This window comes from Callorhinus ursinus, unplaced genomic scaffold (genome assembly GCF_003265705.2).
Source record: "Callorhinus ursinus isolate GAN/ISIS: 27379988/994484 unplaced genomic scaffold, GSC_fseal_2.0 scaffold2, whole genome shotgun sequence".
In the NCBI taxonomy this organism is placed as follows: domain Eukaryota; kingdom Metazoa; phylum Chordata; class Mammalia; order Carnivora; family Otariidae; genus Callorhinus; species Callorhinus ursinus.
The window spans coordinates 12,209,170-12,225,705 of record NW_027397064.1 but is presented as its reverse complement, the minus strand read 5'-3'; the positions used below and the strand labels follow the sequence as shown (position 1 = coordinate 12,225,705).

Below are 16,536 nucleotides of genomic sequence, written 5' to 3'. Positions count from 1 at the left end.
TATATGGAATATTTGTGAAGAGCCCTATTAAATACACAACCCTCAAGATTCTGATTCATTTTGTCTTCCCCAGTCATTCTACTAATGCAGATTTGGAAAACTCTGGCCTGTCTAGTTGATCTTTGGAGGAACTGCCCAGCCGAGAGAGTCCTTTTCCTCCTGAAGAGGCACTATACGTAGTGAGTGTAGGATTGCTTTCAGCAGATGTCCAGTCCGATGAACCACTTTTAGTAGCAACTCAACCACTCTTCAAGAGGGAACCAAATGCAAAGTAACTGTATCTTTTATTTCTATTAACAACAAAATACTTACATAATTTCACATCCCATTGCTTTTCAGAGCACATATATTACAAATAAAGAAACTCCACAAACTTTAAAGATTAGTATTTATCAACACTTTTGTACACATACACAAATATTTTAATATAATGGTATCTGAAATGTTATTCATACAATTTTAGCACTGTCATAAGTATTAACTAAAAAGATTCTTTTAAATTTGGTAAAAACCATATATTTTACAATCTTCTATTTACATTTGAAATGTGCTTAAATGTTACAAAAACATTCACTTTGACCTTTAAAATATGTGTACTAGGACTTGGTATTGAACATATTGTAACTGACAGCAAACTTAGGGTTTGCTTTTGAGCTACACATTCATCGGAGTTTCATGGCAAATATTCAGCTTGGCTTCATCAACGTTGCTCAAGAAAAAAAAAAATCATAAGAAATGTGCAAAACCGGAGGCTGGCAAAATTCTCAAGCTAGCGAGGTAAAAAATTATTAACACTATAAAAACTTCAAATAAATTAAATCTTTCTCTTCCCCGAGTTGAGCGGCAAATTCAGAAGGTTCCCTTCGAGGTGTGTCTGATGCAGCAGACCTCCCCTCAAACTTCCTCACTGGCTGAGATGGAGACGGTGGGCAGCGCCGGAGCCGCCCTGCTAATGACTGGAGGGCAGGTTCGCTCCGCTCCGCGCTTTGACGGGTCGTCCCTGTACGTAATCTTCACAGGATGAAACGCAACACGATAAAACAAAATGAAAATACAGAGGTTCATGTTAATATTGCCAAGCACAAAATTAAAACCCAGAGCAGTGCTTTCTTTCTTCCCCACAGGGACATTGTGAGTTGTTGAAATTGAGCTTATCAGAGTAGTTCTGGAATTTTTTTCCAAGCCCAGGTCAGAAGTATTTTGGCAAGATTTAAAATAGCTCTGAAATACTCTTCGACTCTCAGATATAAATTTATAAATAATGACTTTATGATTGTAGCTGAGTAATTCCAGAATTTCATTTTATTCTAAAAGTTTGCAGTTTATACTGTCAAAATACCCAAAAGGGGAAACACCTGAAGGCTCATTTAAGTGTCTGCATTAATGGAAATATAAGAAAAAATACACCTTGACCTGATTTTACTTTGAAAATAATATTAACATGTCTAAATAATACCTTCCTGCCATATAGGTGCAAATAATGGTATGTAAATATGATAACAGTAGAAACCCCAGGCATCTCTAAAGTGTATCTCTGTAAAGAAGAGACTTAATGAATATTTCAAATTTCTGGTTATGAAGATTTTCCTGCTTACTTGACATATTGCTATGGTTTAGCTTTAACCCTCCTCCAAGACAGATTAACAGCTCTCTTTGCACAGAGCACGAAGCATATGGGTATCCTAGACTGCCAATAAATTCTCCTTACGATCAATGCCACAAGTTCTGCTTAAATAATTTGGGAAATAATGTGTCTGCAGAATATCTGAAACTCCCAGAGTGATATGCCTTTGCATCTTGCCTGCGTGGCACCATAACAGTGTGGATCCAATCCTTTCTCTGTATTTTATATTTAAGATTCGTTACTGCCATTGATTTTGCCGTACTATCAGTGTCAGTGCTGAAACAGACTCCAAGTGAGCGTCTTGTATTTATGTTTCATCCAGTTACTTACATGTATCACCATTTTGGCCTCCATCGAAGGAGGCTTTTATGTTTTTTGGCTACATATAAACTAGTGTGGTATTCTGGCTGCCTATAATATAAGGTAGTTGTTTGCCTGTCACTTTAGCCACCCTAACTGCTTCCTCCCAATATCTCCATTTTACACACTAGCATCCATTTTATCCTACCCCATCTCTTCCGTATACTGAAGTTTCTTTCACTAAGCAGGTGGCTTCAGGAAACCCTCTTAGCTATGACTTTTCTGGACACTCTTGGAGCAAATTTCATAATTAATTCTATTCCTATTTTTAAAAAATTTCTATCTATTCTAATGCTATTTCTATTTTTACAAGTAGAATTTCTCTCTTCACTGTAAGTATATATGTAATTTTTTGCCAGAACATGTCATGAATATAAAGGTATGTGAATGTATTCACGCATCACAAGATTGTGCTAAAATTTGACTACCTTTCCCTCCACTAGAGGAACCCAATCATTATGACCAGATTCCTTTTCTTAATAAAATTGAGAAAAGAAGCAAACAATTTTTTGTTGTTGTTGTAAAACTGAACTGAGACAACACCCATTTTTAAAAATACTAGGGACTTTACAGATCTCAATCATTGGCTAGCTCTTTCTGATTTCAGGAAATTGTTCATTACAACCAACGAACAACACTTATCAACGGTTGTCAAGAAAATAGCTAATTTCACTCTAGATATCTTATAGTTTTGCTATAGACAAACTTACACTTATGACTGATGATTATTAACTAGTTTCTCCTCTGGAATCTCTTTTGCAGAGCTAGTAGTTAATACTTTGTCCTAATTTTAATCTAAGGTAGAAACGTGGAATGCTCATGTAATAGAGTAAATCATTTTTAAGGAAAACTTTTTTTGAAGGTATCATGTATGTTGTTGTCATTGTCCCATATATAAATACTGATGTGACAGATCCTCAGGACTAGGAGAAAGTTTATCTTTCCTGCCAACAGATCTGTTTTTTACTGAATAATAAGATCTGTGCAATCCATCCGTTTCTTTTCTTTGTATCAGTTGCCAGGAAGCATAAAGTCAAACTTTGCTTTTTTTAGTAAAGGTTTCCTGGAAAATAATTAGTTTTCTCTCCTCCTAATCAGCTGGTTCTTATCTTTGTGTGAAATAATTGGTGGTTGTTGTTGTTTTTTGTTGTTGTTGTTGCAATTTGAGGTACACTGAATCTTTGTTTTGGATACAGCTGACCTCAAATACATTTTACAGATTGGTAGAGTATGAATTTTCTTTTTAAAAGCTAAGTTGTTGGGATGCCTGCTTGGCTCAGTTGGTAGATCATGCAACTCTCAATTACAAGACTGTGAGTTAAAGCCCCATGTTGGGCATAGAGCCTACTTAAAAAAAATAAAAGGTAAGCTTTTAACTTTAATCAGCAGGCTTTTTTTTTTTTCCATATCAGCCTATCTTGAATGGAAATAAAGTTGTTGTAATTAAATAAACACTCAGAGAACACTAGCCCCACTATGGAGGTGTCTGGGGGAATATGAACAAGTAGGAAGAGAGAGGCAGACCAAAAGGCCACAAAGGACAGTGTAGACATAAGGAAAGAAAAACATACCACTTTTGCTTATAGTACTGAGGGAAATACTAGACACAGAGGAACAGAAGCTGTACAGACATGGACCGTGACAGAGCTGCCAGGAAAAAAAGAGAAAAGCATTTTTTGCCCGAAGTTTCAAGGTCAGATGCAATTTACAGTTGGAAACAAGCATTTCTTCACCACCTTTTCCAACCTTAAAATCCATTGCTTGTTCTTTTTGTTTCACTCTCACATGTATGATTACCCCCATGCAATCGAGACATCTCTCTTGAGTTTTTAATTCCCATCACCCCTTCATGATCCCAAACCACTAATAACAATCCCTCATTGAGGAACCCTATCCAGGGAGATTAATGATCTCCAACATAAATCAATTAACCAATTTCTTCCTCTAGCTACTTTGGAGAGTTTAAAATGTGGGTAAAAGGAGATGGAAAAGAAGAAAAGAGAAACAATGAGAAATGCACTTGGAAGAAAACATGCATGGGATACATTTCATGCTTTGTGGATAGTATTGATAGTGCTAGGCCATTTAAAGAAATGAAGGGCTACTAATTTTTAATGAGTGGCTACTATCCATGAGGCACTGTTAGATTTTTCAAATTTTTCTGCTCAGTTATTCTGTAAAGAGCACATCTTACTCCTGGAGGAGACCATGGGTAGTAAGATGTCCAGGTCGAGTGCGAGAGGTGATGGATGCTGGGAAGCCAAAGAATGGCCCTTGGCTTTCGACCACTTGATTCTCAGCAACTCAAAAAGTACTGTGATTAATGAATATCCAGATTTTGTGCACAGCCTTATGGAACATGCTGGATGCATGGATGATCTGCTGGTGGGGTAGAGGATTAAGTTTTACCCAATTCTGCACATCTTCAGGAATTCCCCAGGCTCGGTAGATGTAAAGCTGTGACCCCTAGAGCTGGTGTTCTTCCTGAGTATGGTAAAGAGACCCCTGGTGGCAGACTGTGGAGCTGCACCTCACAGCCAGGGCATTGTGAGGTCCTACATCAGGGGTGACAAGGAGTGGCAGCAAACCTAGTGGAATGTTACCCAGTGTTCCTTGGTGTCTAAAAGGTTCCATCCATTCTAGAAAACCAACTGCGCATATGGTTTGGATAAACATACCTGAAAACTTCGGAAATTACCTGGATCCTCATCTTTTTTTCTATAGATTTTTTTCCCCAACCTGATCTCTGCTTTGAGAGGCAAAGGGTGTTGTACATGGAGAAATGAGCAACTCCGTGCTCATGGTGTTCATGTAAGAAAAGAGACATTTACAGTACTTCTGGCACTGGGGATAGAATGAACAGTTTCTATGAACTGGCAGCTTGGGCCACCTCAAGCCAAGTCTTACCTGCTCATTCATGATTGTAGAGAGTTCACTGAGCATGTCCTTATAATGGGACCTCAGTTCTTCCTGGTACTCCAGCTGATCCTCCTTGATGAGCCGCTCGTTCACATCAAGGGCCTGCCCACACGCATCTGCAAACTGCCTTTAGTGACAGCAAAAAGCAAATTACCAATCAGCCGTAGAAAGGGGTGGCTCCAAATCAGGCTGTGGAGAGAGTCTGCTCCCTGGAGGAGGTGAGCTCAGGCGGCTCCTGCCTGAAGGAGCTCCAGAACATTCCAACACAGAAAAACCTACCTGAAGATTTCCTTCAAAAGTTTTACTTGGTTGTCGGGGTACCTCTTCGCATTGGTTTCTTCAAGAAAAGCTCGTGCGTAGGCCATTGGCCCAGCATTAACCTATTGGGGAGAAGAGAATTGGCTGAGCAGGATGCCATCTCTTCCTTGGATGGCACCTTCTCCACCGCGGGAAGGAGTAGCACCAATCCCACAGCACCCAAATTCTCTCACAGAGCCTGGTGATCTACTGATGTGCTGTCTTATCTGCTGTCCCCCAACTCAGTCAGTAAGCTCCGGAAGGACGCATCTGGGTGCTGTACTCCACGGTCACCCTTCGCAAACTGTCACTTGCCCACAGTTTCACATTTTTGTCATATCTGCGCTTGGCTTGCCCCGTTATTTTTGCACCATCTTTGAAAACTAGACTCATTTTTATTTACTGAAATACATTTTATTTTAACATCTGTGAAATCAACTGTTTGATGTGCTACTTTTTTTTTTTCTATTCACCTGACAGTAAACACTGATCTATTAGTAAGAGATATTCCACGGTGGTGATGGTGTATGCGCCGCCCCAGGAAACACTGTTTGGCTGTATTGCACTTGGCAGTCCGGCCTAGATTCTGGCCGGAGGATGAATTTATCAGATTTGCTGAATGAATGCACAATGCCAGGTCCCGTTCACGCGCACACACAGGAGTAGGCTCACACTCATGAAGAAGTCCATATTCTTTAGTGTTTATAGCCTTTTACTGTGACTGTGGGGCTTGGAAGGAATAAGGTCCCAGAAGGAAGCTAATACTGTATTGGAGCTGTCTTCACATGCCCTTGCGGGCCAGGGATTGCCCGCATGGTAGGATGAGTAAACGTTATGGATACTCTCCTCTGCTTCTCCAGATCCAGAATCCACTTTCCTCGACACAGCTATGTGCTGAATGAAGCGGTTTTGTCTGGAGTATAGCAATGGTTCTTTTGCCTTCTGACTTTAAAAGATTTATTACTATTACTATTTTGAGTCAGTCATGGGGAAAAAACGAGAGGTAGGTAGCAGGTCAATATCAGGATCAGCATTACTGATTTTTCCTTTTGCCCTGGGCTCCAATGTAGTTCCACATGGCATGGTTACTGGCCTGCCTTTATTTAAAATGTGAACACTTGGTTCATTATAAATTTTTGGCATTATTTTTTTATTTAAAAAAATACTGCATTAATATTATTTTATCTTGGGTACTGAGTCTTTTGATGCCCACTTAAATTCTGTGCCCAAGGTGAGCACCTCACCTGTCTCTCCCTAGTCCCAGCTGGTCAGGGTCTTTTTGGCCCCAGGGTTTCCTCCTTGTGGTCCTCTATCTAGCAGAGGCACACCTGTCTGTCTCACCAGCTGGCTCTCCCAGCTCTCTCTCTGCTTCCATTCACTCTTCTCTCCCCTCAGTGTTCAGGGGGTAACATTCTTGCTAGCGCCTGCGCCCACCTTGTTGGTTTTCCTAAATACTTCTTATGCTTTTGCAAATAGTCTGTTTGTCATATTTTCTTTAATCACCCACTGCGAGCAGGCCATCTGCTTCTTCTCGGGCCTCTGATAGATAAATACCAACACACATCTTATGAACTAATACACATTTTTAAAAAATTTTGTTTTGAAACACTTTCCTAAGGCTCTTACTGACAGATATTTATGGGAGAGCCACATTTATTATTCATTAATTAATTCATTGGTTAGATTTTAGAATATAGAACGTAGTTTATCCAGAGAAGTTGGGAAAGGAGGATTGAGGATGAAGAAATTTTATTTCGGCTAAAAAAAAAAAAAGGTTTATCTCCTGGTGTTTGGCACCATCCATGTGTATTTACAGCGAAACAAGATTTTAAAGACTCAGATAAAGTAGTTGGATGGTAGCACACAAAGAACAGTGTCTCTTATCCCCTTTGTAAAAAATTTCTAGGGCTTTTTATACCAGGTTCCACTTTATACCAAGTGGGTCTCCACTCTGAATGTGCCTACCTTCACGCTGACACTTCCTTGGACTTTGAGCTGCAGTCTAATCATGTCCACCTCATCCATCGTGCAAAGCTGGTTAAGCTCAGAAACTTTCTTGGACATCTCATCAATCGCCACTTCGATAGGATTCAGTTCTGTGCTCGACTGGCTTATGACTTGTATTCTCTTCTTCACATATGGGAACAAGTGACTCGCTGTGCAAAAACAATGCAAGAAAAGGTAAAGGTTGAGGGTTAGTGAGTCTGGGGTGCCCCTGAAGGTCCAGACGATCTTCTATTTTTTTTTTTTTGCACACAGCACCTTCCACCCTGCATGGTTTCTTTCTGTATATGTGAGTTATTTTTCCTCCAGTGTATCATGGTGTCTCACATCTCTTAGCTTTGGGCCCAGCTACTGTTGCCTGGCTTGCTTTTCTACATTCAGCTAGCCAACAAATCCTCATCTCTGGGCTGGGTTAAGGCCTTTTGAGTCTCGAAACACTGGAAGGATTATAGCTCCCCCCCCCACTTACAATTCAAACAAAAACTATACTAAACCACACTAAAGAATGCTTAAATGTATACTCAATAGCTTATAATATAATAGCTTTGTTCTAATTTTTTGATGATAAAAGTTCTGGAAGAGTTTACCGAAGGTGAATGTTTCATGATTTGGGTCACTGCTATTCTTGTATCTATGGTGCAATCCAGGACTGCTCATCTCTCAAGATTCATCCAGAACACCTTTGCTCATCTTTCTCTTTGGTCTGCTTTAGGAGCCCCATCCCCGCACCTCAGGCCGATTTCCGGTGCCTTCCCATTTTCTTTCTCATGCTATGCTCACCTGGATTTCTTGCTTTACTTGGCTTTCTCCTACCAGACCATGACCACCTTGAGGGCAAGACTCGTGGTTCATTTATTTAAATTCCCAGAAGAGTGCCCAGCACCTCGCAGGCCCTCATGGCATGTTCGCTGAATGCGGGAAAGGATGACTACCTCATAGAGCAGATCTAGATGGTACTGGAAGGGACGTGGGAGGTCATCCCCCTGCCTTCAGTTTACACACGAGGAGCCTGAATTCCAGCGTGGTTTAGAAGCTGGCCCCAAAGCACACACTTCTGCGAGCTGCTAACCCTGAAGTAACTGGGAGCAGGCTCAGGGAGAGAGCAGCAGGAAGTTCCCAGGACGCGGACACCAGACCTTGATGGTCGGAACGTCTAAAGGGAAGAAGTGCATCAACTAACTCTACTGAGAATGTCTCTTCTCGTCAACTTCCCAAGGGAGGGGAAAGCGGCCCTTCCCAGCAAACATTTCTAAGCCCCTCCTGGCTACTTGTCGGCCATCCTGAAACCCCGCGAGAGCCACTAAGCTCCCGGAAGAGAGGGATGTGCATGGCGGCCGGCACTTACTGGTCAGGACCGTGCGCCGCTTGCACTGCTCCTCCACCCCGCCGTGCTTCTTGCCCGACAGTGTGAAGGGCGTCTCGAAGACGAAGCGGTTGATGTTGTGGTGCATTTCAAAATCCGTCTTCCGGTCCTCAATTTCCTTTTCCTCAAAGAACGGCGTGACATAGGTCACCTGGATGTAGGCATATTTGGGGTCCAAGTCCTTGGGGTTTACCTGGGTTAACACATAATGTCAGAAGGAGTGGTGAGCCCCAGGTACTCCTGGAAGCAAGCAGGAAGCTCTGCGTTCCCCCAGCTGGCATCCCGAGGGGCCTGTCCCTGTTCCCTTGGGGAAAGATATGCGATCGGATCATTTCAGAGCTGGGTGAACTGAAGTGACAGGAAGGGGAACTTGGCTGGATCATGGTTAAGATGGCGGCAGAGGTAGGATTGGAACCAGCCCTCCAAGGAGCTGAGGTTCTTCGAAACCTAAGTACCTGGCTAGGGCATATCATTTATTTTCTTAAAAGATTTTATTTATTTATTTGACAGAGAGAGACACACCGAGAGAGGGAACACAAACGGGGAGTGAGAGAGGGAGAAGCAGGCTTCCCGCGGAGCAGGGAGCCCGATATGGGGCTCGAGCCCCATGACCTGAGAGGAAGGCAGATGCTTAACAATGAGCCACCCAGGCGCCCCTGGGGCATATCATTTAATCTTTGATCTTCTTTCTTTTCTGGAATGAATGCCCACTACCTTTGTCTAGAATACAAGCTTCTCGAGAGTAAAAATATCTCTCTTGGTCCCTCTACAATTCAGCCTTGGGCTGGGGCCATGGGCTCTGGGTTTGTAATGGGGAAGGAGGTTCTTTGTCTGTTTAGGGGATTAACTGGTTTGCCTATCTAATGAGTGCCAATATTTTTATGTTCTGTTTCTCTAATTCTTTTATTTGCAATAAATCGTCCTAGATAGTTTCTTTACTAACTCTGCTTTGGTGAATAGGCTTCTCAAACAGCAAGGAAGGCAGGTTGGGGTCCCCAAGAACAGCCAGGGAATGGCTCTTGCTGTTTCTCAAGGGTGGAAGAGATGAGTCTCAGCCTCTTTTCTAATGATTTCTGGAAGAATTTTCCAACTTCCTCCAGCTTTCTCCGTCTGTTTACCCGCTCACTGCTTATCTGATTCCAGAGATTTGAGGAAACTTGAGAACTTCTTTGTAATGCTCCTAAAAATTATACTGTAGGATGATTATAGATAGATGCACTGTAGATAAATTGTAGATAAATACATTGTAAGATAATTGTAACCACTTTACAGATTTAAAAAAAAAAAAAACAAAAAGAAAGGAGATTCAGAGTGGCCACCCAGTTTCTCCAAGAGGGATCATCAGCTGATAGGTGGTATTCTGGTGGAATGAAGACTCCAGTGGTCTGACACCAAATTCAACATTTTTCTCATCCCACTAGGAACTCTGTCTGTGCTTCCTATTTAGGAGAGCCACCGTGAGTGTGGTTCCAGTTCTGTCCACCTTCACGGGGAAGGGGATTGTACCTTTCCAGCTAAGGGGGAGAATGATGAGCACATTGTCACAACTTCTGCCCAGGTCCAGCAGTCTCGGGCCGACCCCTCCAAATACGAATTACGTAAAAGAGGACAGGGGAAAAAGACCTTTTCTTTTGTGGCCCAGGAGCAGCCTATACACTTGGGCACAAATCAGCTTTTCTGGCTCCCTCGCTCTGCCACCCTCTTCTATCCAACCTGTGTTTCTAAGATCTGCCACGCTCTGAACACACCTCCCCCTTTCATTCCTCCTTGGCATTGCCTGTGCTGAGCTTCTCAGAACGCCCTTTGCTTCCAGCAAACACCTTCTCACTCTGCAATTCCCAGAGCAAACATTCTCTGTGGAGCATTGCCCAGCCAGGAATGAGCTGTTCAGGGAGCCCTGAGCTTTCTCCGTGTGACTTGGACCGTGCCTCCTGTGGTACTTCACTGGACTCTATTTAATTAACTGTTTGCATGTACCTTCTCTTCTTCTATTTATTTATTTGAGAGATAGAGCAGAGTGAGCAAGAGAGAACATGAGTGGGGGGGGCCAGAGGAAGAGGGAGAAGCAGGCTCCCCACTGAGCAGGGGGCCCACGCGGAGATCATGACCTGAGACCAAGGCAGACGCTTAACTGACTGAACCACCCAGGTGTCCTGTACCCTTCTCTTCTTTTTTTTTTTTTTAAAGATTTTATTTATTTATTTGAGAGAGAGAATGAGAGATAGAGAGCACGAGAAGGAAGAGGGTCAGAGGGAGAAGCAGACTCCCCGCTGAGCAGGGAGCCCGACGCGAGACTCGATCCCGGGACTCCAGGATCATGACCTGAGCCGAAGGCAGTCACTCAACCAACTGAGCCACCCAGGCGCCCTACCCTTCTCTTCTTAACCCCATGTGAACTATGAGCTATGAAAGGAAGAGACTCTATGTGTTCTAGCTCCTAGTTCTGGGCCTGGCATGCAGTAGGTACTGGATAAAATTTGGCTAAATGAATGAAAGCATATTAGAAGATTTGCAGTAATCTAACCAGAGGATGTAAGTCCTCGCTTCATGGAGCCATGAGGAAGTAAAATAAATGTTCACAGGTTAATACAAGTCTGCCACTGTCACAGAGGACAAATTCCAAAATTGATATGACTCCTGAAGGCCTCCATGACTGAATAAATATGTTTTGCTGTTTCTTCCAACTCCAACATTGGGCCCAGTAGCTGTAACCCTTAGATTGCTACTCAAATGCAAATGACCTATGGCAGAAGTAGAGAATTCAGTAAATTGTTTCTAAGATTACCTAAAAGTTACTCGAATAAACATGTATAACGTTATTGACAAAAGAAAAAAAATCACTCATCAACCAGCCAATAAACAAACAAACAAAACATCCAAAATAGTTGAGGTGGTTTACTTTGCACAGTCAGGCAGAAAATGAAAACTTTAACAAATATAGTTAAAAAATAAAAAAAAAAATTAAGTCAATTTCTCACATTTGCGTGAATACTGATTTTCCTTTACCTTGTTGGAATCCTGGATTATCTTCACATTGTCTGCTCCGAATTTATCTGCATAGAGCTTGAGCAGTCTTTGGGAAATCTCAGAGAGGCCTGTCAGCTTAGGCTCTTTATAAATATACTCTTTACCTTCCTCCTCTTCAAAAAAGCCCTATGGGAGAGACATAACGAACCACCAACTTTACCAGTGAACTTGAATTGCAAATCACAAACAAAACAAAAACTCTTTACTTAAACAATACATCCAGTCTTTCCTTGTCATCCAAGCCATTGATTAGCACCCTATAAAATTCACAATCAGAGAAAATGTCAAGTAAAGAAAACAAAATATCATGTTAGAATCAGTCATTAATGAAACACTCCCGACCAGGCCAAAGATCCTTATGAGATAATCTTACACATATTTTCTCTGTTTGTAGAAATCAGTGGTAAGACCTACTTGCATATATTTTGGGAGAAGAATGCCCTCATGTGGCAGCCTGGGGTAGAACACAGCCTGGAATAATTTTTGGCCTTTTTAAATAAGGTTTTCTGCACGTCTTTGAAACTAGCATAGGAAACTCTGCATGTCATGTAAAGGTATCTAAAGCTACGCGTTGATATGCATCCCACATTGTGTTAGATGTAAAGGCTTCATACTTTGGATCGTTGTCATCACAGAAATGACATATGGTATACTCCCAAATACTGCTATTTTAAAAATAACTGTAATATGTCTTCAGAGGCCCGATGCAACCATATGCAATTTCATCACTCAGTTGACTTTACTAATAGATCTTTTACATTTTTGCAAAGCTAGAATTGGGATTGAAAATAGTAACCATGCCATTGTTTTTATGCCACAGGAGCAAACAGGTTTTAGCCTCTACTAATTTTAGTTGTCTGATTTGAAACCAGGGGAAGGTAGGATTCTATTATCTGAGGATAACTCAGTGAGGCAGTCTTCATAACTCCTTCTTTTTGAAGAGACACAGATGCATCTTTTCTGTGGAATACATGTGAACTCAGAATACTAGATGAAGTCGGGAGTTAAGGACCCAAGCGCATACGCTTTTCTCCTGACTGCAGAATTTACCTCATGAAAACAGTTTCGAGGGCCAGGTGAAGATTCTGGAGGTCAGAAAGAATCTTAGCTATACTTTTTTTGTTTTTGTCACTTGTGACTAAAAAAAATATTCATTACATGTAAAAAAAACATGCATAAAGTGCTCTAATGCTATCTTGTTGGCTCGTGTGAGGTGATCTAAGAATAATGATCAAAAGGCACATCTGTCTGGGACCTTATACTTGCAAAACACTTTCCTCTAGGTGTGACCACTGTGAGCCGTGTACTTTGTATCCTAAGTGGGCGCAACTGAAGACGACAAACAAGGCACATTCAGCAGCACAGGCTTTGTCAAGCAGGTAATGTTTCCTCGTGCATTTTCCGAATCGACTTTGGGCTTTTTAAAGGCAGAGAAGGGTCTTTTTCCAACAGCACATATTCAGTGTTTAACACAGTGCTGGTCTTTAGGAACTTCACTCTACATTTGTCGAATGAATACACAGATGAATGGAATAGTTCTCAGAGGGCATACATCTTAAAAGGGTATATTTACACCAGGTAGAACTGGAAAAGGTTCCACGGATTTTAATCAAGATTTTTTATTGAACGATTTCTTTGAGAATGTTCAAGACCAAACACAGCTGAATATATGAGTGCCCTGACCCCAAACTGCTTTAAGAAGAGGCAACCCACAGAATGGGAGAAGATATTTGCAAATGACACTACAGATAAAGGGCTGATATCCAAGATCTATAAAGAACTTCTCAAACTCAACACCCAAAAAACAAATAATCAAGTCAAAAAGTGGGCAGAAGATATGAAAAGACACTTCTCTGAAGAAGACATACAAATGGCTAACAGACACGTGAAAAAATGTTCATCATCATTAGCCATCAGGGAAATTCAAATCAAAACCACATTGAGATACCACCTTACACCAGTTAGAATGACAAAAATGGACAGGGAAAGAAACAACAAATGTTGGAGAGGTTGTGGAGAAAGGGGGACCCTCTTACACTGTTGGTGGGAATGCAGGTTGGTGCAGCCACTTTGGAAAACAGTGTGGAGGTTCCTCAAAAAGTTAAAAAAAAGAGCTACCCTATGACCCAGCAATTGCACTTCTGGGTATTTACCCCAAAGACACAGATGTAGTGAAAAGAGGGGCCATATGCTCCCCAATGTTCATAGCAGCAATGTCCACAATAGCCAAACTCTGGAAAGAGCCGAGATGCCCTTCAACAGATGAATGGATAAAGAAGATGTGGTCCACATATACAATGGAATATTACTCAGCCACCAGAAAGGATGAACACCCAACTTTTGCATCAACATGGATGGGACTGGAGGAGATGATGCTCAGTGAAATAAGTCAAGCTGAGAAAGCCAATTATCATATGGTTTCACTTATTTGTGGAACATGAGGAATAGCCTGGAGGACACTAGGAGAAGGAAGGGAAAAATGGGGGGGCGGATTGGAGGGAGACATGAACCATGAGAGACTATGGACCCTGAGAGACAAACAGGTTTCTAGAGGGGAGGGGGAGGGGGGATGGGTTAGCCCGGTGATGGGTATTAAGGAGGGCACGTACTGCATGGAGCACTGGGTGTTATACAAAAACAATGGATCGTGGATCACTACATCAAAAACTAATGATGTATTGTATGGTGACTGACATAACATAATAAAATTAAAAAAAAAAGAAAAATAAATAAAATTAATTAATTAAAAAAGAAAAAAAAGAAGTGACTTGGAGTGTCGAGAGCATGAAAAACAGCTTGCTGTCACTCCTCAAGACTTGGTTGGGGTAAGTGAGGTCTGGCTCCGTTCCCACAGGACTTCCTGCCTGCCATGATTTTTCCATTGCTGTCTTTGTGAAGATTTGTCTGATTCAAGGTCAGAAATTAGTGGCTAAAATTGACAGACTGACACATGAGAGAGAGACACGGCTTCTGAAGGCATCAACCAGAACCCCCACAGGGCAAGAGCCGTAGCAACATTTACAACTTCCTTTTCGATAAGAAAAACGTCTCCAAGTTCCAGGAAAAGATTTTCTCACCACACTGTGAAAACGAGCACAAAGAGACATTTTGCTGCGAATTTTTTCCTCTCACAAATTTCTGAATCCAGGGTTAGCAGAAAAGGAGAGGTGGGAAGCAGGATTTTCTTGTTATTATTATGACCGCGTGGCCTTGGTCATGAGCCGTGACCTTCTTTCATTCCTGCTCCTTGATCTGGAGGATGGGAAATAGTACAGACTCAGAAATCTAGTGGGAGGCCCCAAGAACAGTGCCTGGTACACAGTGGGCCCTTGGTGCGTGTTAGCTGTGACGAGGAGGAGAGCAATAATAAAGAAGAACATTCTGTGTCACTAGAGCCATTTGAGCTCTGACTAACGTGCAGGGAAACAGCTTAACTGAGTGCTTAAAAATACAAACCTTCAGCTCCTCTCCCACAGACACTACAATTTTCCTTATTATAAAAGGTCTACCGATGTTGATTTCAGTATTTTGCTAAGTGACTGGTCAGAAAGAAATTGTGATTATTTATCTAGGTAGCCTGGAAATATCAACCTGTTGGGACTATTTTCTAAAATAAGGAGGAAGGAGCTGGAGTAGCAGAATTAAAAATTTAGTTGGCTGTCTTCCAGGGATCGTGTAAGAGCTTTTGGAGCCAGATCAATGGCAGCTCTGAAAATATTTGGAATATGCACCTACCTTTTACCCAGGGAAACTATCAAAGCATAGCCCACTGAGCCACAGGACATTGTCTTAAGTTTTCAATTTCAGCTCTGTCTATGAAATAAATGATTTATAACTAGGGACCCAGGTGATGAAAATGCAGGGGCAGTTTCTGTTTTATTTTAGCCCCAAGGTTATGTGTAGACAGCATTTCAAAGCAATGGGAAATGTGCATTTCCCTTGCTAGTTTGATTTCCTAAATGTCACTGTACAATGTGATAAATGTTCTGATCAGTCATCGTTTGGAATTAGCACATATTCTAGTTAAACAAGGACTTTGAATCAGTAGAGTTAACACGCACAGATTATGGAACTGGAAGGCAATAGATGATGATAAAAATGCACTTCAGTAAACTGACAGCTAAAATCATTGACTCCTTCTTAGACGTTTTTGCAAGTTTTTGCAATGCCCCTGAATCATTATTGGGATGTCAAATATAGGGGCCCCTGCCATTATACTTAAGTAATTCGAAATTTACAAACAAAGGAATGCATCCAAGGAGAAACCTTTTGTATAAATGTAGGTCAGAAAGTGTCAATAATGGGCTAAATACTAAGAGAAGAGAAGCTACAAGAATGCAGAGAAACGTTTTCATATAAATATAAACCTTTCACATAATTTGTATACTCATTACATGTATTAAAATATATGTGTTTTATATCAATGATTTTCATATAGGTGGGGAGCCAGAAAGATGTATCACAACCCAGAATGGAGAAGGGGTTTTTTAAAACTACACATGCACCTTCCCTCTTCCTCTTAATCTCTTTTCTATCAAGATTCTGAGATACATCTATACCCATGTAGGCATGACTGAGAATCATGGACTCTATACCCTTTGGTCAACAGGAAAAAATTTCCTCCAGCCTTTCATTTATTCATTCCGAGAACATCTGATGTTTTAAGTTATGCAATTGACATTCACTTGCTTCCTTACATGCTAAATATCAGAGCCTAAGTATTTCATTGATTACAGCTGATGTTTGATCACTACTGTTGTTTCATTACTCTGGAAATGAATACTTGAGGGACACTTTGGAGGGTGCTGTATATAGGCTGCTCTGTGTAAAGTTATTTCTATAATCAATGATGCCAGGTGTCGCATTAGAAAATTCACACAATGCAAGACTTGCATTTTTAAAGCTCCTGCCATGAAAGAACAGTTTCCAGCTTGTTTTCTAT

The 16,536-nt window shown here is 41.4% G+C and overlaps 1 protein-coding gene across 9 annotated transcripts in view; it reads right to left on the bottom strand.

The window, feature by feature from the left end:
• Nucleotides 1-265: 265 nt before the first annotated feature.
• DOCK10 (dedicator of cytokinesis 10) overlaps nucleotides 266-16,536 on the bottom strand; it is a 262,982-nt gene continuing 246,711 nt past the window's right edge. For all 9 annotated transcript variants that reach the window (XM_073877933.1, XM_025890663.2, XM_073877920.1 and 6 more), the window contains 6 exons: nucleotides 11,574-11,720; nucleotides 8,550-8,760; nucleotides 7,166-7,356; nucleotides 5,183-5,283; nucleotides 4,892-5,030; nucleotides 266-1,011 (listed from right to left, as the gene is read on the bottom strand). In XM_073877933.1, the coding sequence (XP_073734034.1) occupies nucleotides 895-1,011; nucleotides 4,892-5,030; nucleotides 5,183-5,283; nucleotides 7,166-7,356; nucleotides 8,550-8,760; nucleotides 11,574-11,720 (906 nt within the window). In that variant the 3' untranslated portion in view covers nucleotides 266-894. The remainder of the gene's footprint in view (nucleotides 1,012-4,891; nucleotides 5,031-5,182; nucleotides 5,284-7,165; nucleotides 7,357-8,549; nucleotides 8,761-11,573; nucleotides 11,721-16,536) is intronic.